The following is a 24,148-nucleotide window of genomic DNA, read 5'->3' as shown; positions in this document are numbered from 1 at the left end:
AGAATCTAAGTTCCATGAAACCAGGGAATGTGCCTGTGACAGAAGACTTAGACAAATGTTAAATATGTAACATGAAGATGAATTTTGTATATAAAATTTCCTAAAGTTAGAAAACCTTGCTATTAAATTATAATTCACAGCATACAACATCATCCACTGAGATTGCTGCTGGGTATGAAAATTAGAACTTTATCTGAAAGGAAATTGGGCTGCAGCTGTCTCCTTTAGACACGGCAATTCCACTAAAGACAAGAAAATCACTGCAGGCATACGAACATTTCAGCACAGGGACATTCATCACAACTTTTTTTTTCTTTTTAAAGTAGGCTCCACACCCAACATGGAGCCCAATGCAGGGCTTGAATTCACCATCCTGAGATCAAGACCTGAGCTGAGATCAAGAGTCAGACACTTTAACCAACAGCCATCTACCCAGGTGCCCCACAACTTTATTTCTAAGAGTGAAAAATGAGAACTTCTGAATGTCCAAAAGTAGTAAGATGGTTGTAAAACTGTTCATGGAAAGAGTGTAGCTATCATGTAAATGTGTATTAACAGGTAAATTTGGATACTAAAAGCAATGCACCAATTCACTATCTTCCTAGGTGCACAGAAATGGTCAATTATTAAATTGTTTAATGAAATTCTTCAAAAGGCTTGAAAAAGAATACTTGGAACTGAAAACAGTGTCAGAGAAAGATCATTATAAGAGGTGTAGAATGAATCACATTAACGGCTAGCACAAAAACCTTAAGGTTCTTAGTATACCAATTTCCCCAGGAACGCTACTGCCAATGGTTTAGAAATGGTGTTGAATTTCTGAACTGTAATTTGCAATTGTGTTGAACTGGAAATCAATGTGGATGTTTCAAGAGGTTGTCTCACATCCAGTTAACACGACTCTGAGATTAAGGATTACAAAATGACAGTCACAGCTTCAGTTTCTACATTCAACTGGTATGGTAAGGAACAAGTCCAAACTTAAGAGCTGTCTAGTTCAAAAGCTTCTTTTCCAATCACTCCTAAAGAATCATAGGTAACCTACTTAAAACAACATGAATTATGAAGTAATCACAAGATTAAAAATGCCCATCAGTTAAAAAAGAAGGATCAAGGGGCGCCTGGGTGGCGCAGTCGGTTAAGCGTCCGACTTCAGCCAGGTCACGATCTCGCGGTCCGTGAGTTCGAGCCCAGCGTCAGGCTCTGGGCTGATGGCTCGGAGCCTGGAGCCTGTTTCCGATTCTGTGTCTCCCTCTCTCTCTCTGCCCCTCCCCTGTTCATGCTCTGTCTCTCTCTGTCCCAAAAATAAATAAACGTTGAAAAAAAATTTAAAAAAAAAAAAAAAAAAAAAAAAAAAAAAAAAAAAAAAGAAGGATCAAGTGAAAACATCCTAACATTTGTATTTTAGTTTCACAAAAATATTAAAAGACTTACCAAAAAACCCAAAAGTTTTTACTTTCAGGCACAGTTTCTTTGAGATTATAGCAGCAAATCAGGATCTTGAATGACCAATAATTAGGCTGCCTTTGAGTATTTTCTCCCACAATCTAAGTCCTAAACCCTGGAATCTCGCCTTAATAGGACACACATCCATACACATTCATGCAATCTATCCTCACGATGTTTTATTCAGGACTTTATCTTTTCAATTCCTTTTGCAGAGCACTATTTTTCCCTCCTTGTCCACAAAAAGCTGAACCTAGAATCTGTTTAGAAAATACACCAACAATAGCAGTTAAATTAAAATGTGGGACAAATATTTTTACTGAACTATAAAAATAAAAAATACTTCAATTTAAAAATGGTTGCCAAACAAGAGTGCACTATATGTAAGCTAAGAAAAAAACGTGAAACAAACAAAAATCCCCAAACAACAAAAAACAACACAACAAGACTGATCTGGACCCAAAATGGGGGGTAGGGAGGGAAAGAAAGCTCATTTCCTTTCATTAAAAATCAGAGTGAAACATCTATAGTTAAACAACTTTATTAACATAGTCAAGCAGTGATTAACATTCACATCTATTATGTCACATCATACAAATGTAAATACAAAATTACTACAGTACAATATATATTCTCTGCATGATCCAAAATATTTGGTGGCCCCAAAAAACTCTCTTTAAAATTCAGCAGCTTATCAAAAATTAAAACCATATTCTATTTAAAATGAAGATCTGTTAGCACAGAGTTAGACTTCAAGAAATATCAATTTAGTACAGTTTGAGAAGTTGCAGGAGGATCTATTTGAAGGACACATTCTAACATAGTGTGGCAGGTACAGGAAACATCAGATTTAAAGCTTTTAAGCATAACTCATACAACCTAAGTTGTCAGCAGAAAGATCCAGTTATTTATAACTAACGCTAAAACTACTAAATTATTGCACCCAATGTTAACATGAATATTAATTGTAAAACTGCTTTATAATATGAAGTGAAGTCATTAACCACGTTTAAACATCTCTTCTCACAGATGATCATCTACTAAGTAAAATTAATTATACAGTATTGTCTAATTATTATCTCCATAGAAATCATCCAATCTTAATTTGGTTATATATCCACACAGGAAAACATCAGTAAGGTAATATGGGGAAAGTACAGCGAAACCCCTTTATGAGGCTGGTATTAGGAGGGGACAAACACTGCCTTACAGGCTAACCATGTTATAGTAGGCTTTGAGGAAGATAATTAGACTTGCAAAATAGCTAATTCTGCATAATACCAAGCCATAGTAAAAGAGGATTCTATGGTAGATGAACAAAAATTTCAACAAAAGGGAAAATACTATTTTCCTAATTAGTGATACAGTGCTTGGCAAAAAGATTTGGTTTGGTTTTAAAATGTACAAGAGGTGAGAAAAAAAAAATCACCATTTTAACTTCCCTTAAAATCATGCATACAGTTTTTTTTAAAAACACAATACATTCTGGGATACAAATCACAATAAACAGTTGCTATTAATTTAAATGTATACCTTAAAATTAACATGTATAAGAATTAGGAATAAAGGTAAAGAATCCCCTACATATAAGTAATACCAATGGGGGAAAGGTCTAAATTAAGACTGAAAAAATTCGTCACAAGTCACCTGGAAAGTGTACAAGTGAATGAAAACTTTTATGCAAAATTTAATTTTAAGAGGCATTAGAAATATCTCCGTATTTAATACAGTATGAAGTCTACTAAGTAAGTATACAATGCTCTTGCATGGTATTATTACTAGATGATATTGTTACACAGCTCTTTATCGATCTGATTTTTCACCTAGATTATCCGTTAATCTGAAGACCCTAGTTTTTAAGATTTCAATGCCTACACTTCAGTAACAGTACTAGTAGCAACAGTTAGTGTTTTCCCCCTTGTAATATTTGCAAAAATAACTCAATAAGCAAAGCTGTATTTTAAAGTACTACTAAAGAAGGATTTAAATTGCAGTTACGCATGGTACACTCTTCTCTTGGGAAGAATGTCTTTTGCACCGTTATCTGTTAATACATTCAATATGAATAATATAGATTAATTATATGAAGCAAAAAAACCACTTTTTTCTTTATGGCAAAGGATTTAAAGTTAAATTTAGACTAAAGAGCTTAAGATATAATTAGTTTAATTCTGGCATCTCAGCTATGCAGGGTAATTCAGTACAGGACAGAAAAACCCCTTTGCCTATCTTGAGGGTTTGGAGAAAAGGAGGACCAAATTGAACTCACTTTCAAGGTAAACCTGCATGCAAAAGGCTTGCCAGGAGGGATCTATACCACCCTAGTCTGCTAGAGTAAGGATTGGAAAATCTGACTAAATGTGAAGATTCTTCATGAAATACACTAAAAAACAAACTAAGTACGATGAACCTTTATAGCATATGTCACCAAAGCAAAAAGGATACAAGAGTATTCACCTGAGATAAAACTTGTATCTGAATATTTCATAACTGAGTAGACAAAGCATTTCAAGAGAGGAAAAGTCAGTTCAAATTATTTTAAAATATACATCTGATCCTATTTTACAATATATGCAATTTAAGCAATTCAGATCAATGAAAAAGTCTTAACAAAAAAAATCACAGTGTTTATCAATATGTTAATTACAAAATGTATGCTACTTCTTTCGTTTTTAAGATGTAATGGCTTGGTTAAGTGTCTTAAAATCTATTCTTCTGAAACCTAACTTGCGTCACAAATCAAGTAGCAATAATGTAAAGCATCAGAACTGGCTCTTAAAGATTATTTACATGTTGATTATTTGGGAAATAACCAACTAAAAAATATAAAAAAGTGATTTTTTTTACACGGTATGAAGTTATTAAAGAGATTAGACAATACAAAAAGCAAAATTCTTTCCTGAATAAATGAATTCTGTGGCACTAAGTTCACTTGCTAATGAACCGACTACAACACTGAACTGCCAAACATGCATTTAAATTATATTAAATACACTTTCTGTTTCCAACTTAGGTTGATCAGCAGCTTTTGTTCTGTTAGAATCCTTCAAAGAGAGAAGCTCGAACAGGAAAAAGAAGGCATATATAAAACAGTAAACACTGACCTCCTGAGGTTCCTACAACATAAAAATATTCAAGTAGAAAATCTACATCACTTAGCAGCGGCTATTTCTGTAGTTGAGCACACTAACAGCACTTTAGTGTGGAAGGAGCAGATGAAGTAAGCCGTGCTTTAAGCATGCCAAGAGGCAGAAACACTGGAATGTAACAAAGACAAACACGATTTCATAGACATTCAGTCAACATTCAAAACTATTAAGACTACACCACAAGAATTAAGTTGCTTTATATATATCCCATGATGTATTAAGTTTTATCAGAATAATAAATGCTAAATCAGAGCTTACCTCAAAAGAGAACTTAAATGGCTTCTGCAAATTCCTAGGCTATACTACGTATCTGAAATATAAATTAGGGAGAAACAATAACCTCAAGGGCAGAAAAGCACAAAAAACCCAACCCAATCTCAGGTTGCCAATCATATTTCCTTAATTTGACTATTTTTAAATTAAATTTCCTTTAAATTTAAAACAGGTTAAGTGACTACAAAAATGGGCACACTCCATCTTACATATCTGCTTAATTAAAAACCAATTTTTAATCAAAGAGGTAACAAATCGCTTTTCAGTCAGTGTGGAATTGTCAATCACAGGTCCAGATAATTTTACTGAGGGTTGTTTCTATAGGTTTGTTTTAAAGTGTTTAGGGAAGAATTTTGCCATTTCTTTCAATCTATATTTTACTTCTTCCAGAATACTAAAATATCTCCAACACTAAATTCTAAGAAGTATTTGACAAACTACAGAGTGTCACTAGGATTTAAGGATAAAATGGCTATACTAATCAGGTTTTGAAGACTGAAGCAAAATTGGAGCTCCCAATGAAGCAAGGTACTAGAAAGCAAAATGCTACATACCCTTTGGATCCAACTTTATAATTAAAAAAAAACAAAAAAACCAAACTGGACATTTGTAAAATAGGACTTAATTTTGGGCTCTACAGACTGAAATTTGCAAAGCCAAAGTAGAGGGAAAAAGGTGAAAGAACATGTTTAAAAAAATACACACATATACACACACACGCGCACACACACACACACACACACACACACACACACACACACAGTAACAAAAACCTTTCTGCATGCTACCATGCATTTGAAGTTGTTTGAAACGGTATTTTTAAATTCACACGCATACAGCTCAAACTTCAGTGCAATGGCTGTATCATTCAACACCTTTAGAAGAACAGAACCATGCAAAGAGGAGCAACTGCTTATAAAAATGGTTATTCAGGATTTATTCTGCAATGCAAAGGTGACAAACTAAAATATAAAAAGGTTGTTATGGCTTAACATTTTTGTTGCAGATTAAATATGCAGCATTGAAAAATGGAAAGGTGTGGCTTCATCTCTGACCAGCAGAGTTAAAAAGAAAAATCTCTCCATTTTCCTTCATCATCATGGGATACACTGTTCAGGCAATCCAAATTAATAAAGACTTGCACTTTCATATGGACACAAGATCAAGTGTACCAGTTAGGTTTTCACATTCACAGTATATAAGAAAATACACATGGAAGGAAAAGTAAAGGGTTAACTTAACAAGGATTTATTCACAGGAATACATGTAAGTAGAGAAAAATAACAGAAAAGCTAAACAAATGAAATGAAGAGGATCCAAACCAACTTTCACTCTGTAGCTTTTTACTTGCACCCTGTGTGCATCTGTCTAGGGCACAGAGGGCCACCAACATGCGCCAATACAGTGTAGGAACCCTGCATTACATCCATTAACTTAAACATCTTTAAGATCATGCTTTGAACAAAAAAAGAAAGCTTAGAAGGCAATATGTTGAGTGGGAATAAACATTGAGATATAGCAATCATGTCTTCAACTTCTACAATTGTCTTTATGTGCCAACTAACATTTATGCAGCCTCTTACAGATCTTTTACCATGTATTTTATGTTTTAGAAGTTTTGATAAAATCACTAGTAGTATATAACCATGCAGAAAGCACATCACACTGACAGCACGGAGGCAAAGATTTTGCACAGGTATATCAGCTTTCCACATTGTGCAGGTTACACACAATACAATATCAATCTTACTCCTAACAAGATCCTAAGAAGATATTTCAAGGCCTAGCTGTAAACTACAGTACTTTATATCTATATTCTTAATAAAAATAAAAAATCCACAAATCTTAAAAAGGAATTTTAAATGCAGGGCTATATTGAATTGGTAAACTGCAACACACACTGGCGCACCAGAGGTAAATGAATACCAATCTCACTCTATGTGATGCAAGCATGCTACTTCCCCACTAATTTAAAGTACTTTCAATCACTATGAGCCAGAATGCATGCCTGAACCTTAAACTGCACTTTAAAAAGAACGTCTTGGCCTAGAAATTAAATCTAATGAAGTACAACCATCAAATTATATCCACTACATTAATGTTTTAATGCAAAATCAAGATGTCAATCTTTAGTTTGATATGCCCAACCCCATTTATTCCTCCCTCCCTGCCCATCCCACAAAGGTAAAAGGAGTGACTCATTTGGCATTTCACAGGGTGCTTCATTGTTTAAATTTGCTTGGTTTTATTTCCAACTTTTTTGGGGTACCTTAAATTGTAACTTCCAAGAACCTGCTTCTACTATGGGTAGGCAAGCTGATTTTAATTCTATTAGCTTCATTTGTGTAGTTCTTCATCAGCATGCAAAAACAAGGCCCCATCATGTGGGAAAATTTATAAAAATCTTTAAATTAAGAAAAAAAAAAAAGCTTCTTTACTGTTTGTAACCCCATTCTTAGGTTTCCTTTATTGTGCGCTATAGAATTTTTCCTCTTTCTTATCCCTATGCATCATTTATGTGGTTCTTGTTTTGGTACAATTCCCCATAATATTCCAGGATGTACTGTTTTGTGAGTAGACTGAATAGGTTTTGTTTTTTGTTTTGTTTTGTTTTGTTTTTTGTTTTTGCTTCTTCACATCCAGTGCGGAGTTGTAATTGGAGACAGATTTCCACCCACAAAGGCTCCAGATGTTAAAACGTTTCCCAACATCGACTTAATACAGTGACGGCAACACCTCCCTCCCGCCCCTCCCAGTAGGGTTGGGATTGTACTGTATTCCCTACTGGTTTACCCTTCCCCCCTGTAAAGGGTAACATTTTCCCTGGGTGCAGAGGCTCCCTCATAGTCTCCAAGACTGAAGGACCTATAAGAAAAGAAAACAATTTTATATTTTAACAACTGTTTCTTTTAAAGCCAGTGAAACACATAACTAATCAAGTGAGAGCGCTACTTCTAACTACAGAAAATGACAAACAGGATAAATTGTCTAAGATCATGCCAGTAGTCAATGATAACCCATGTCACTGCCTTCTCCTATGGCTTTCAACTGTCATCTGCATCAGGTATGAGAAGTGACACCAAGCTGAAGACATGCAGAGAGGTGTGGAACACCTCATATAGATGAAATTTAGATGGACATCTTGTAGGATGCTATCAATCTAATTCTTTAACCCCCTTTGCACAATGGGCCCCAATGGGAATTGGTTATTCCACATGTAACAAGTTGCCTTACCTTCTTCAAAGTCAAATAACACTTGCTTTAAAATAATTCTTTCCTCAGTGAGAATGAATACATGATCTTTTTTTGGGGCCACTATGCCCAATATTATGCACATGAAAATCCAATCCATGAAAAAATAAAGAAGAATTACTTATTTTTGGTTGTCTGATGTTTTAGCTTAGGAGGCCCTAATGGTGTTTGAACTGTACTAAGGTTACTACATTCAGCAAATACCAGAAAGTAAGTTTTAACACCTGCCTCCTTGATGTTCCTTATTAATAATTCTTCGGGCCCTATCCTGCTCAGTCATTTCCTATGTTCTCAGACTTCTTGATTTTCCTATTAAAGACACTAGCAGTTTTAACGATAAGCACACTGAGAAATAAAACAGATTCCTAGGAGATTGTAACCAGTGCCTGACAGTGGTCTTCACAACAAAAATCTACTAACCACTCGTACCAAACACTGGACATTTATTATGAAGACTGATGTAAATTCAGGGTGTGATTAGCCCATCTGTGGAGAAGTACATGCAACACCTTTTCTCTGCCTCTGAAAAAAGGGAACATTATAAAAAAGGCAGGAATAAAGATACTGATCCACTTTTATCTCTAATTAGATAACGAATACTTTCGTCATACATTGTCTTACAGTAAATCAATTCAGTTAATTCCTAATTGGTGACTGGACAGAGATCACAGAAGACATTAAATCTGAAAAGTCTATGCTAAAGATTCAGCTCACTGTTCTATTTTTCAACCCTTGATGTTAAGAATCATTCTCATCTATTACATTTTCACGATTTAACATAAAGTGAATTATGCACTTTTCCAAAATGCTAAAGCCATAAAATAGCCCCAAGGACTCAAAACTACAGGGGGATAAGATGCATACAGGGCTCTGAGATATTCCAGAGATTACAAGTCCATTTCTACTGTCCTGCAGCTTTGACAACTTGGAAGCTGAAATCTTTCCAGGTTTAAAATCTAGTTCAAAGTAAACAAGCAAGTCGACAAAAACTCCCAACAGAAAAGGTGACTGAAGTTGGTGGACATCTTCTGGACACCAGTGAGTATACTCCTTGGCCCTCCAGTCAAATATGTCTCAGTTCATGTTCAACACCTAAAGAAGGGTATTCTCGTTCCCTGTACTGGTCCATATTCCTAACATTTACTGAGCCAACTTAGTGTGTTAAGCAATATACACTAAGTTCTGGCATCACATACAGTTTACTATTTAATCTTCAAAATAACTCAATGATGGAACTGAAGCTAAGAGATCAGGATTATTAGTTCTACATAAGTAAAGAAAAACTCGAGGAACAAGAGTCCAAATGGACTTACCCCTCTACCACCCCAAAGCGAAATACACTCTTCCATTGTCCATTTTAAAACAGTGCTGGTCACATGGCAGGTGCTCCGTAAAATACAACCTTGAAAAATGAATATTAAATATTCCTATCTACTGAGCCCTACACTAGTTCCAATTCTAGTGGGCTTTTCCCTGAAGCTCACAACCACAGAAGTCCTTCATATGTCACAGACGATAAATTCATACTTCAAAATCATTTCTACCCTGTGCCAAAGTGAACGTGGGGAGAATTCTTACAGGGCAAAAAATTTAAGAAGGATTACTATGTCGAGTAGTCTAACTAGCATACCAACTTAGATTTCCTTCTACTCAGGACTCAAAGTAAAATCATGCATTTTGTTAACCCTTGCTTGTCAGTTAAAAAAAAAAAAAATCTCTAGCCTTAAGGATTTTAAATTTCAAGTCTAATATAGCTTAAGAATGTTTTACTCAACCTCTGTAGAAAAACATATAGCTTTAATTTCACTCAGTAGGTTTAGATTGCAGACCTAAGTTTCTTCACCCTGAAAAACTCAAAACTTCTTACAACTTACCCCTAATTATGGGACTGCAGCTTAAGTGTATGAGATTAAACACCATAAAAAGCTGCAAGACGCTCTTTTAAGGGAAGCGGAAACTGGTCAGAGAAACGCCTCCAATTTTCATCCCCAACTTGATTTTTAAATCCATGAAGGATCTGCAAAAAGTGAAAAAAAAAATCATTAATTTATCACTAACAAGAGAAAAACTCCAATCTTTTTAAAAAATTTTATCCATTTTAAAGCAGTGATTCTCAAACTTTGTTGGTGTATCCTGTCTAAAAGCACCTCATAAAAGGGGCACCTGGGTGGCTCAGTCGGTTAAGCACCCGACTTCAGCTCAGGTCATGATGTCACAGTTTCTGAGTTTGAGCCCCGTGTTGGGCTCTGTGCTGACAGCTCACAGCCTGGAGCCTGCTTCAGATTGTCTCTCTCTCTCTCTCAATCTCTCTCTGCCCCTTCCCCATTCCCGCTGTCTCTGTCTCTCAAATAAACATTAAAAAAATAATAAAAAATAAAAGCACCACATAAATTTGGCTTTGGAAAGTTTAGATAGAATTCAGCAAGTGACCTAGTAAGAGATATATACTAAATAAACTCTGACCTAATACAAGAAAGTACAGAACTCAATCAAGGGATAAAATTCCTATGCACATTAAGTTTTTTCAAATTGAAAATATATAAATTTTGGGGTTCACATCTGCAACCACAGTTCACTAATTTCAGTAATAGGTGATTCAAATGTGTAACACTGTATTTCTTATTTTGTTAATGGTTGAGTACTGACTGGAGTTGATCCAGAGGGACACTACCAGAACAACTATATAGATTTAATTCCTGTGTAAAACACTTAAAATTTACTTTGTTCAACAGTTTATACTTCAAATCTCAGTCAGTCATCTTTGAAAATATATGCTGTTTTGTACAGGTGGGATAGGGGGACCACATGAAATCAGTGGTAATGCTTCAGAAAATATTTTTGAAGTGTGTACTCTATTGAGTCACTGCTATACCTTAAGAAAAGATCAAGCCAACTTTTTTGCCAAGACCAAAGGTTATATGGTCTACCAATCAATACGGATTCAAAGAGTCCAAGTTTCATATGAAATATAAAAGTAATTTAAACTTTCCAACCAGGATTGTAACAGTCCCAAGGTATCTACCATAAAAACTTTTTAGTTACCTTACCTTACAGAACATGTCTCTCAGATCATCTTTTGGGTTAATCCACGATGCAACAGCATCACAAAAAAATATAAAATCCTGTAACAAGCAGGAAACACATCTTAGATTGTTATTTGTCAAACACAGCAAAACATACCTATCACGACCAAATCCTACCTCAAGTTTTTTTATGATAAGGAATTATAAAGGATTACTTAATGGGTATCCCTATTATTCCACCATCGAGGAACCTCTACTCATTCAGTTTATATTGGAATGTAATGCCCCTTTGTATTAGATTTCCTACTCCAAAACCCCAGTCTAATGAGCATCAACAATGGACTGAAAATATTAAATGAACACCAGTTTTAAAAACCTTCATTCAATGAATTAAATTAAATATATAAATTGGGGTGCCTGGATGGCTCAGTCAGTTAAGCATCCAACTCGATTTAGGCTCAGGTCATAACCTCACGGTTCATGTGATTGAGTCCTACACTAGGCTCTGCATGAACAGTGTGCAGCCTGCTTAGGATTCTCTCTCCCTCTCTCTCTCTCAAAATAAATAAATAAACTGGAGTAAAAAAAAAAAAAAAAAGGGAAATACATAAATTCAATAATCTTACAGTTCTGACTGGCCTAGAAATAATTTAAAGCTAGCTAAGTAGAAGCCAAATAAGCTTGGGAATATAGGAATTAACAGATCTAAACTTCAGGTCGAAACTTAAAACAAAATGACCAAAAGTTAGAAGAAAAACTAATTATATATCAAGTTATAATACCCAATCCAACCTAACCTAACCCAAGCAAAAAAGAATATCCAATGCTCTATTATTTGAAAGATAATTGGGTTATTCTCACTATGAAAACAAGGTGACAAAAGGTATAGGCTTTAAATGTTTCATTTAAGTATTTTTCAATCTTGATTAGCATACTTCAACAGCAGTTCAATATATAGCATTTAAGATATTGCTTATGTTCTGATGTCAACTATTTAAAATTCTGCTATTAAATTCAGGGCACTTTCTTAAATTTCAAAATTTACCGACTGAAATATGTGCATAAAACACATATTTAAGCAAATAAAATTCCATGTGCCTGAGGATCTGTTTTATTAGAATTATGATTCCTTGTCTTCCAAATATCACTCTGTTGTTAAAAATTTAAACATAAAAAATAAACCTTAAGATATTTTCTTTTAACCACATATAAGTGAAGAATGTAAAAAGCAGAGATTTCTACCAGCTCTTAAACTGGCAGTGATTTCATGACCACATACATATGTGTTAGTTTTAAGGTCTTAAAATGTGAATTCAAAACCAAACAAAAACAACAAAATTCTGATGGGAAAATGTTTCTTTGTAATGTAGTATACATCATATAACTCTAAAAACATTAAAGATGACATAAAGTTCTTTGGTATTGAGGGGAAAAACCCCAAAAAACAAAAAAATAACCAGAAACTTAATGCCAGGAGGTTATTTTGTAAGTAGGGACCATTTCCAAAAATAGTACAGGCTTATTTTAATACTAGGTTATTGTTTTATGAATGAGAAATTAGTCAAAAGATTTTTTCCATTTCTAACTTTTCAATGCTGATCACCTATATCAATTTGAATCTTATAAACTTGTAATTCACATAATGTTTCTAAACTTGAACTAACAAACAACAGTCACTAACACAAGACAGGAAATATCAAAAAGTGTTAATTAAAAGATGTTCAAAGCATGTTATCTCTTGGAAATGAAAGGGTATTTTCTTGAAAACCCCTCCCATACTTTTCCTTACAATTCATCTGTTGAGGAACCTGGGATACTTAACCTAGAATTCTACAGCCTGCATTTTGTTAATTTCATACACGTGGTGTCAATCAACACATTCCTGTTTTGTGTCTTGCAAATTGACACTTGGGTCCCGAAGTTATCAGACTCATATCTTATACTTTTGCCAAATAATTTTTTTAAATGCTAAAAATATCTAGATATTATATAAAACTAAGATAAGAAACAAAATAACGATGAATAAATCATAAGCTCTCCAAGTTAAAGCAGTTTTAATGGCTAATTCACTATTCTCTTTTGTTCACTACTGAATTTCTAAGTTTAATTCTAAATAACAGAAAGAGTAACCTACTCTTAAGAAAGAGTAACCTAAAGTATTTGGGTCACTGTTAAGGGTAGGTATCTGCAAACTCAACAAACTGATATTCAATGATAGGAGGCACGTACAAAGTGGACGTAGATGAAAGATGCTTTGGCTTAATTTGAGACAAGAATCTGACTTGATTACCTCAATCTATTTATTTCATAAAAAAAAGATTTAAGAAATCACAAACAAGCGTTACCATTTCAAGATATTAAGAAATAACACATCTTTTTAAAAACATAATTTTTTAGTACCTTTGAAAATATATGTAATATATGGTATGTTTTCATGATTTAAAGCTTTAAAACAGGTGACCTTTTAAAAAGTTTCATTACTCAGAATATTAAAAGTTAAAAAATCTTTATGAACATCTTACTTGGATTACTCCACTGGGATTCACACTGATCATGGTACAAATCCCACGAAATGCTGAATCCTTTTCCTCATTGTCCCTTATGTTTCTCAGAGAAGTGCACCTATTAAATTATAGAATTGAGTTTAGCATTTAAGTAAAAAGCAGGTTCAATCACAATACTAATGGACAGTATTTAATGGAATAAGCAGCACAGTATAATGTTTATATTCAAAGAATTTTCATAAAGTTTAAGTTTCTCATACTTCCTGCATGTTGGGCCCATCTAATCTCAGTATAGTGGAAACCTTGAAATTCACATTTTCTTATTAATAGATTGCATCTATAAAATGGACAGTTGGTTTTTAATCCCCCGTTTAACTATTAAGGAGGGTGAGCCAAGAGTAAATTATTAATTTTTAAAACTGTATTATGACTTGTATTCCATTAAACACTACTAAAAATGACTTGAATTGAAAGATTATCAATCGAAAGAAGCAGAACATAGGATATACTGCCACAATATAAACTATTATTATACAACTTATGGTGTAGATGTTTATCTTTAACATTAACAAGCAAATAAGGTTTTTATACATAACGTAATTTAAACATGTATTTCTTAATGCAATCCAAGTTTTCAAATTAATTCTAAAGAAGAAACAATGCAAAAACCTAAATTTATAGAATTTGCATGCATCTTTATTTTACTGGTGGATATTTAAATGCTTTTCATGTATAATCAAGCTTTTTAACACAGCAAGCATGTGACAATCTTATCCCATGCATCAATTAGTCGTTAGCCACAACATAAAAATAAATATACATGACGATGCTACTGAAAAACCTCACAAACCTGATAGGACAAGATTAGTCACATGGTTGGCAATGATTAAGGATTGTGATTTTTGTAACCAACTGAAAATATATCTAAAAGTGAGATAGAAAGAGAAAGAAAGAGTGAAGAAAAATGAATTAAAAAAAAAAGATTGAATAATACACACCAGGGTCTTATAAACTGCTGTAGCATGGGGGCCACCTCTTGAGGACAAACGTAACCAAGACGACCAATTGTTATTGCTAAGGTAACGCAATCACGGTTATACACCACCAAACGCCAACCAAGACATGAGCAAATGAGGGGGAAGGAGAAAAAATAAAGAAAAAACAACAAATAACTCAGAAACAGAAACCAACAGAATTTGTGTATGATAATAAACATAAGATTTCACCAGTGCTGTTTATTACCACCCCCTAAAGTAAGGGGCAGCAACATATATGGCATACTCTTGGAAAAAGGAAAACGAAAGGAATTAAAAAAAAACTTTAAAGATTGAGAGAACACCAAAAACCAGGATGAATTGCTTTTCTCGCTCAATCAAGTGTGAAGACATTCTGTTAATAAAAAGATGAGCGATTAAATAGATGGATTTAGAGATTCTCCAAGGCCAGTTGAAATTTCAGAATTTAATAATGAAATCTATGTTCTTCCCCCAAGAAATATTAGTAAATGTGAAAGATTACATTTCTGAATTGTTCACTCAAACACAGTTCTCAGAAGTTAAAACAGTTAAAATTTCTTTACTTCTCTATGTCTTTTTAAATAAGTGATTTCCAGTCTTTGAAAATCGAGGAACTTAATTCCAATTTAGGTAGATTTTTTTGTCTGTTAAGATTTCTAAAACCAGTGGACTGATAGCAAATTGCCATATTGCCTAATTTCAAATCAGTGGTCAAATTTTAGGTTTTGCAGTAATGCACTAAATGAAGGAATTGGAAAACTGCTGCTGTGTTGTGTCAAATCCCATTCCAATAATCCTCTGATGGTGATAATGGTAACAACTCAGATAATAGCCCACTATTTTCAAACCGTATTTGACAGGAAGGAAATTGATAGTCCACTGTAATGAGGTGATATGTGGACAAAAGGAATAAACAAATAATCTGTCTTTGCTATAAAAGGCAATAGCACAAAATAGATAAGACATCATACTGATTACATGCTAATATTTTACTTAAAAAAAAAAATTTCGAAGTGGGAATTACTCAAACATATTCACCATCAAAATTCAGGAAGTCCTTAAACTTACAAAGAGCTAAAAGAAGTGCAACTCAGAACTGCATTCTGCAATTCAAAGGTACATACATATAAATACATTTATACACAACGGGAAAAAAAATACAAACAGAAAACAAACCATAAGGTGCTTTAATGGTGTTCTCTCAAAAACTTACAGGTTAACCTTTCATAAAAAAAGGGTGGGGGGGGGGTAAAGAAAAATGTTTAAGGATTACTTGAAGCAAACTACACAGATAATACTAAAATCCAGCAGATTCATAATGAAGCAAGAGAAAGAAAACCTATGTTCAAAAGACACAAACTATGCAACATTCTCATTAAACAGGCAAGTATGAACGATCCAATGAAACATGCGATAAAGCAGATGATGGTCCATTGAGAAAGTTCAGTGTAGGATATATTAATTGGAAAAAGAGCAAATAACGGCATACACTAAGGAATTGGCTTTATGAAATATTAAGAAAATGGTAATTAAATTGCTAAAATCTATTGACCTCAGTCATTGACAGTGGTTTTAATAATTAGCCCCTGCCCTTTGGATAAGGAATAATGGAAACATTTTCTGCAGCCATTTGTGATAAAATGAATCCACTGAATCTCTTATCAATTTAAGCTATCAACTTGATGAGCATAATCAACTACTTTTTGGTTTACTTAGAGTAGAATCATACTTAGAACATAAACTTATAATAAAGCCAATTTGTAAATGGAGCTGTAACAAATTCACAAGCTGATATCCCACAAGAAACTTTAATATACATTACATTCAACATTTATTTGCTGTTATGCATTCACATTTAAAAATAAATAGGAAGTTTCTTTAGGTTCAACAGTAATTTTATAATGGTAAGTGTTCCAAATCTGAATGTCATGTATAGGTACTGCATTCTAAAGATAAAAACCCGACAAGATTTCATAACCATCCTAATACATACATTTTTGTACTTTACAGCAAGAAAAATCTAATTCGCTTTATAAAATAAACAGTACCCATACAGCCAAACAGCTATATAACTGTTTCATAATTGAAAGATTTCCTTCCATACCAATAAACATATCAATTTTCATCACATTAAAATATAATATTTCTATAATTAAAACATATAAAGTTAAAATGCCTTTGAAAACAAATTTCCTTATTTAGAAAACCTTATTTTAATCTTTGTCCAGTATTTCAGTGAAACCCTCACTGGCTATATTTATTCAAATTATCTTAGGTATATAAAAGAAAAGGATGTGCCTGATTGAAAATAAAATTTACACCTTTTATCATTATTAGCAAAAATTAGGGAGGGTGGGAAAAAAAAAATCACCCAGAAATGTGTTCTATAGTATGGAAGGTACTCTTTAGTATCAACATGCTCTCTATAAATGCAAAAGAGAAACAAGCCTCTTGAATAGAAATCCTACAAGGTACTGCCTAAGTTCTCAATTTGAAGGAAAGTATACAATAAAATACAAAATACACATGCCATTGTTAACCAGTTAGCCACTACTACAGTCAAGGATATTTTTGGCCACATTTTTATAGATTAAAAAGAAAAATTACTTCCCAGCTGCCAGTTACTCTCTGAATTAATGTAAAATTAAAATTCATACTGTTCAGTAGTTATTTTAGCTGGGGTCCATTTTAGGGAGTATTAAACACACAGAATAGGAGAGAAGTGTTTTTCAAAGTCTCTGAAAACTGGTTATGGAATACAGTTAAAACAGTACGTATCACTACGGAGAATCTAAAATAGCTCTTACTAATAAGCTGGGTTTCTAAAGCTAGCTTTGCTTTGGTTTCTCTACGCATCTTAACCTTAAAGGCAAATAATTTTCTCTTCACCATAACAGTTCAGTCATATGGTACCTGTATTCTCTAACAACGTCTTTGGTGTGTTGGGTCTGTTAATGATTTCTACAAGCTGGTGCAACACCATAGGAATATAAGGCTGCATCTCTATACCTAAATCATCCCCAAAAGAGAAAACAAAAAAGAAAAATTTGAATGTTAAAATATCAATGGAAAATACTTTGCTCCCTCTATTCACTGTGACACAAGTTAATAATAAATATATGTATATAAAATTCATTTAAATTATAAAGAAAAAGCAATTCTAAATATACTAAGGCATCTAACAATTTATACAGTGCTCTTAAAGGGGAAAAAGATCTTACCCATTTGAATGGAGATTTCTCCAATTGCCCATGTGGCATTATTGCAGACTGAAATGAACTCTGGATTTAGGTTGGTTCCCAGTATAGGCATGAAATCAGCTAGAAAAAAAATTTTTTAACAACTATGTAGTAAACTTCTCAACAGTAGTGTACTGTGCTTTAAAGGAAATCTACTAGGTGGAAACTGAAATCTAGGGAAGAAATAATTTCTAAAAAGTATGGAGAGCATTTATTTTAAGAAAGTGAAAGGGGCACTGAACTTTCTATGAAGTAGAAGAGGAAACAGAAGTTTTGGTCTATTTGCGATATTATTAAAAAAAGAGTTGGTCAAGAAATCTCTCATCATGAGACAGAAAATTCAAATTAAAAATGAGGAAAACATGATACAGCTTTCTTCAAAGTTCATTTTTCACACACACAAATTTTTTTTTTCTTTACATCAATGGTTTTGGCTTTTAAAGTAACTTTTACCTTAGTGCTCAGATTATAGTCTCTAAATATCATTTTCCACTGAAAGGAATAAAGGCTATCAGAGAAACATCTCATTGCAGGCTAAAGGCAGGAAATGTACAAAACAAGCCTGGACTATTTTGTCATACCAGGAAGGACTAAGGAGCCCATCTGATTAAGCTCCCACTGCCAGTGGTAGGACAATTTGAGCATCATGAATTCATACTGACACTCAAAGAAGAACCAAACACAAACAAAAACTAAACTCTGAAACACAATATAGATACCTGTGGAAGATGCTGGGAATCAATTCATTATTTTGAAAACTGGTAAACAAAGAGAAAGAATCAAGTAATTATCCTGCCTCCCCTATAAGGTTTGTATCTCTCGGTAATAAATATACCGGTATGAAAAAGGACTCTATGTCCGTATTCTCACTATTAAATGAAGAATTAGAGTATCATCCTTTTTTTAAACCCCCAATAAACTCATGGATTTGAGACAGCGTTTCTAAATCTCAGTAATACCAATCATTTGGTCCAGATCATTCTGCTGTGGGGCAAGGGGTGGGAGGGGTTGTGGCAGGGGTGAGGGGCTGGTGAGGGGCAGGGCACTGTATCATGCATTGTATGATGTTTATCAACATCATTTGCCTCTACCTACTAGATATCAGTAACACACCCCCAGTGGTAAACAAAATGTCTCCAGACACTACCAAATGTTTGGGAGGGTCGGGGGTGTCAAAATTGCCCCTGCTTGAGAAACCCTAACCTAGAAAACAATCATAGCTGATAACACAGAGAGAGAGAGGGAGAGAGAGAGAGAAAGATAACTAGACATGGTGTACCTCCTGAAGAAGATACACATCTATATACTCTTAAAAAAAAAAGGAATGAAACCCTTCATACAAGTTTAAATTCATAAAAACTAAATCAGGTGGTAAATATCTGTAGAACAAGCTTTCCATAAAACAAGAATTGATTACACTTTCATTTAGAGTAATTAGGCTTAAACTTGAGGGTTTAATACAGAATATTATTCAAAGTTCAGAAATATAGTTGTTATTCAAAAGCACAATTGGGAATTGGACGAAGCTGGTTAAAGGCTACAAACTTCCAATTGTAAGATAGCAGATCTTAAGAGTTCTCAGTAAGAAAAAAAAATCTTTAACTATATTAAGGCGATGGATGTTAACTAAACTTACTGTGATTTTGCAAATATACATTTGAAATATACCTATTTCAAATCATTATGTCGTACACCTGAAAGTTATACAATGTTATATGTCAATTATATCTCAATAAAACTGGGGGGGGGGGGAATGCAAAAAAAACCCAAAAAAGTGTATCATAAATAAGTATTATTCAAAACATTGGGATACAGAAATGAAAGAAAACCCAAAACCCATTTAATCCATGATTTTGATAGCCAAGTCATAGTTGATGTTATTTAAGGAATCCTTTATTATCATCACAAAAGGCTAAGACAAATGCTATCCTAAAATAAAAACAAATCATTATTTACTTTTGACGTAAACCGTTTGAAAAGTTCCCTAGGATATCCGAGAAAGTACACTGTTTTATGATGAGAAAACCTGATTGTTATTATTTTTGATTACCTCTAATCCAAAAAGAGGCTATTCAAAAATTATCCATAAACTGGCATACAGTCCCAAGGCTTCACAGGTGGCATGTCCTTTATACTAAATATTTTTCCAGCTTTTCTCCAGTCACACAAGTGCCTAATGAGCTGCTGTAGTTGATGATGAATTCAAAGGAACAAGGGGGTTCCCATCCCACCTGCTTCACTCAGAGCACCTTTTACCAGTAAAATGCAAGTTTATGAATGTTGGGATTCCATGACATTTCAGTTTAATACAAAAACATAGCTTATGTAAAACTATTGTTAAAAATCACATCACAGCAGTAGAAAATATTCATACCTATACAAGGCTTAACATGCTGAAAGCAAGCTTTCGTCAGGTCACCTAAGAGGGCGAAGGAACTCTGTCGAACTTCTGGCATTTTATCCTACAAGGAATAAGAAGATATTAACCCCAATGTAACACAGAGAATCAGGTCTTAATTAATTTTAATTTAACGAGTCTCACCTGCATGCACTGATACATTAGTGTTAGAATGTTACTTCGGGCTACCAGCTGTTCAATGTTGCCTCCAAGTCCTTCAGCCAGGCCACTGAGTAAATCAAGAGCCACTATCATAAAATCTTTATCTGGAGCCTCATACTGATCTGGTTGAGCATTGTTCAGCTGAAATTACACAAAGTTTTAAAAGACTTACTTTGAATCAATTACATGAAAAAAATGTGTATACATTATGCCTATCCATAGAAAAATGTTTATGATGCCCGGAGGGCAGATATAAGTATTTTTTAAAAGTACCATGGCTTGTGCAAGAGTCTTCTGTACGAGGTTCACACAACGCTGGTACACAGGTTCACAGTATGGAAGGAAACCAGACTGCAGGGCTGTGGCAACTGAAGATAGGCACTAGAAAGAATAAAGTACAGAAGTAAATTTCTGGGTACCATAAAATTATGATAAATGCTTTAGGAGTGTACTCGGTATAATTCTGGTCATTTATTAGCCTGCTCTACTATTCTATAATTAGCAGGTTATCTTTTCAAACCTCTCCTTTGGATGCCAGCCATGGCTTTAAGTTTGCTGCTGGTAAGGGGAAGCCCCCCTCCCCACCCATCAACCAATCAATAAATAAATATCAAACCTCAAGCCGGTCAGAAAGGGTATGAAGTAAAGTCCCTCCTATTAGCACCAAGTCCCAATACTACTTCACATAAGTCTGAGTATGTGTGTATATACATTACATTAACACATAAAATAATTTGAACTATATTAATTATCATGGTATAGCTCTGTATCCATACAAAGAAATGTAGCTAAATTCACATGACATATATATATATGCTGATGTGGTAGGATCCATTACGCCTTTTCTATTTAACAGTATTTCTTAGTATGGTTGTAACATAATTAAAGTAAGAGCAGTTACATACTTATTCAGCATTTTAACAGAAATGGTTCAGAATGCAAACGTATTAACATTTTACTTACCACGTACACTCAACACTTCATATTTAGACATGTTGTTTTTGCTGAAACACTACGATTAGAGTAATGGTTGCCAGCTTAGCATACCTCTAGTAAAGGGAAGAGATCTTTATCTTCATCCTTTAACATGTTCCATTTCTGGATCAGTGGAGGCATTAGCATCTGAATATATTCCTATTTATAATGATGAAAAACACATAAAGCTCCACTATCATATGTAAATAAGTCCATCTTGGGTCTATGAAAATTAAAATCCACTTAGAGTAATTGTGTAAAATCATTACAGAATGCCTTGTAAGACTGAGTCTGTTCCTCTTAGCACCTTTAAAATTTTTACTTTCTGCCTTATCTTTTAATTTATATAATCTTACTCTATTCTTAAGTCATCTTCTATCCTTCTTCAAATAAAATACACCACTACAGAAAAATCCTTTGATCAAAATAAGGGATAATTCCTGTAAATGTTATTCTGAATTTTTTTAGTTCTGGAACTTGCAACATGTAATATGGCTCTTGCTGTACAGCATGTTATAAATGATACGTAAACTTACAGAGGCATTTGTAGAAAAAGATCGACAGTCATTTACGTGTCTTTTTTAAACGTTAGAATCCATAAACAGTTAAATACTAAATAAACAATAGTAATCATGTAAACAAGAGGCACAGACATTCAGAGAAACACTCCCCACGCCCCAGCACACAAAGCAAAACCAACATCAAAGCAAACCCATGAACCAAGTGTCTTGCACCGTTTTAAGTATAACTTATAAACACAGACAATTTCTCAAGACTTCTTATATAGCAATCATAAAGATGTAATCTATTCTTCTGCTGGGAATTTTGAGCTATAATGAAATTCTATTATTTTAATCCTATTTACACAAATCCAATTCCATCACCTTCTTAACACTACTAGAAACAAGAGTTTGGATTCTTAGCCAAACATACCTCCTCTTCTATACTGCTATTTAGCATTTTTAACTTACCCAACTTCTCGTTGTTTTACCTTAGTATATATTCCCCATACCTCTAAGTTCCAGCAAGAAAACACAGACATTTAGATATGGTATCTAGGGGCGCCTGGGTGGCGCAGTCGGTTAAGCGTCCGACTTCAGCCAGGTCACGATCTCGCGGTCCGTGAGTTCGAGCCCCGCGTCAGGCTCTGGGCTGATGGCTCAGAGCCTGGAGCCTGTTTCCGATTCTGTGTCTCCTTCTGTCTCTGCCCCTCCCCCGTTCATGCTCTGTCTCTCTCTGTCCCAAAAATAAATAAACGTTGAAAAAAAAAAAAAAAAATTTAGATATGGTATCTAAAGCTACAATATTTATGAAGTGGTGGATAGAAAAATACTTGGAATTAAAAGTTGAAATCCTTTATCCCTTTTCTATTTTATAAAAAAAATTGCATTTACTTAAATGAATAAAGTTTATTTATTTATTTTGAGAGACTGAGAAAGAGAGCAGGTGAAGGGCAGAGAGAGAATCCCAAGCAGGCTCTGCGCTGTCAGCACGGAGTCTGATGTAAGGCTTGCACTCATGACCTGTGAGATCAGGACTTGAGCCAGAGTCAGATGCTTAACCGACTGAGCCACGCAGGCATCCCATCCCTTTTCTAAAACGTGCTGGTGCATTCATGTGATATACTGATATAACTTCCACACCAAGAACATATTTATTAATACCATCTAAAAAGTAAAAATACTTGCTGCCTTTTAAAGATATACATTCTTAAAGTAACTAAGTGTTCACATCTCCCCAAACATTTTCATTTCCACATACGTGTTAACCTACTGATTTTAACTATGCTAGAATTTTTTTTCTTAACAGTTAAGAACAGATACTCACTGGTTTGTTTAAATGATGTCCTACTGAATCTGCTAAAGTTCCTATGGCATCATAAAGAATGAGCAAGTTCTTATGCTGGTATTTACTAAACGCGAAGACCAGGGTATCAAGTATATAAGCAAGGTAAGGAACAAGTTCCGTACAAGCCTCCTCTTCTAGGGTAGCAAAGGCACTACAGTTAAAAAAAGAGAGAGAGATTACTGCTGTTGTAGAAAAGGAATAGGTTATAATAGAGATAGGAAGCTACCTCTATAGTTTATACAGTATCTATTTACACTTTAAATGCCTATCTCCTTATCTCACCAAAACAGAGGCTTATTTTTATTGTTTCTCCCCCATTTCTTTCATTTCCTTCAAAGAAGCCGTCACCTATGTGCATCTGCTTCACTACAATGGTAAAATCTAAAACTATCGTTGGTTCTTATATTCAGACATTCAGCAAATTTATCTGGTATTTACTATTTAGTCACTTAGTGCTGGGAATGCAGCAATGAACAATGAAGAAAACAATGTCCCCATTTTCAGGGAGCTTAAATTCTAGTGACCGGTCCAGATGAATGAAATCAGAATTAAAAATGTTAAACTAACTTGCACCTTACCCTTCAGATTACATACCAAGAGTCACAAAATGACATTTTTAACAGTTAGTTTGAGATGTATCGCAACAGAGCATCATGACCTCTTAAATGTTTCTCTTAGCAGGAGAGGGGAAATGGGATGATGCAGATGGTCAAAGGGCACAAATTTGCAATTACAAGAATAAATTCTGAGCACCTAATACATAGCATGGTGACTATAATTAATACTACAGTGTTGTATACTTGAAAGTTGCTGAGCATAGATCTTAACCCTTCTCACCACACAGAAAAAGACAAAGTCTTTGT

General features: G+C 34.2%; 1 protein-coding gene across 1 annotated transcript in view; it reads right to left on the bottom strand.

Moving 5' to 3' along the window:
* Positions 1-1,971: 1,971 nt before the first annotated feature.
* The window catches only part of TNPO1 (transportin 1), a 58,071-nt gene continuing 35,894 nt past the window's right edge, over positions 1,972-24,148 (bottom strand). Inside the window, exons 14-25 of the mRNA XM_047853667.1 lie at positions 23,265-23,436; positions 21,510-21,596; positions 20,736-20,843; positions 20,445-20,603; positions 20,277-20,364; positions 17,885-17,983; positions 17,577-17,672; positions 14,646-14,721; positions 13,666-13,765; positions 11,168-11,242; positions 9,995-10,137; positions 1,972-7,733 (exon numbers count right to left, since the gene is read on the bottom strand). Coding sequence (XP_047709623.1) covers positions 10,030-10,137; positions 11,168-11,242; positions 13,666-13,765; positions 14,646-14,721; positions 17,577-17,672; positions 17,885-17,983; positions 20,277-20,364; positions 20,445-20,603; positions 20,736-20,843; positions 21,510-21,596; positions 23,265-23,436 — 1,168 coding nt within the window. The 3' untranslated portion in view covers positions 1,972-7,733; positions 9,995-10,029. The remainder of the gene's footprint in view (positions 7,734-9,994; positions 10,138-11,167; positions 11,243-13,665; positions 13,766-14,645; positions 14,722-17,576; positions 17,673-17,884; positions 17,984-20,276; positions 20,365-20,444; positions 20,604-20,735; positions 20,844-21,509; positions 21,597-23,264; positions 23,437-24,148) is intronic.

The sequence above is a fragment of the Prionailurus viverrinus genome, chromosome A1 (genome assembly GCF_022837055.1).
Source record: "Prionailurus viverrinus isolate Anna chromosome A1, UM_Priviv_1.0, whole genome shotgun sequence".
NCBI lineage: Eukaryota > Metazoa > Chordata > Mammalia > Carnivora > Felidae > Prionailurus > Prionailurus viverrinus.
The sequence above is the reverse complement of the archived record's forward strand: the minus strand, read 5'-3'. Positions and strand labels throughout refer to the sequence as shown.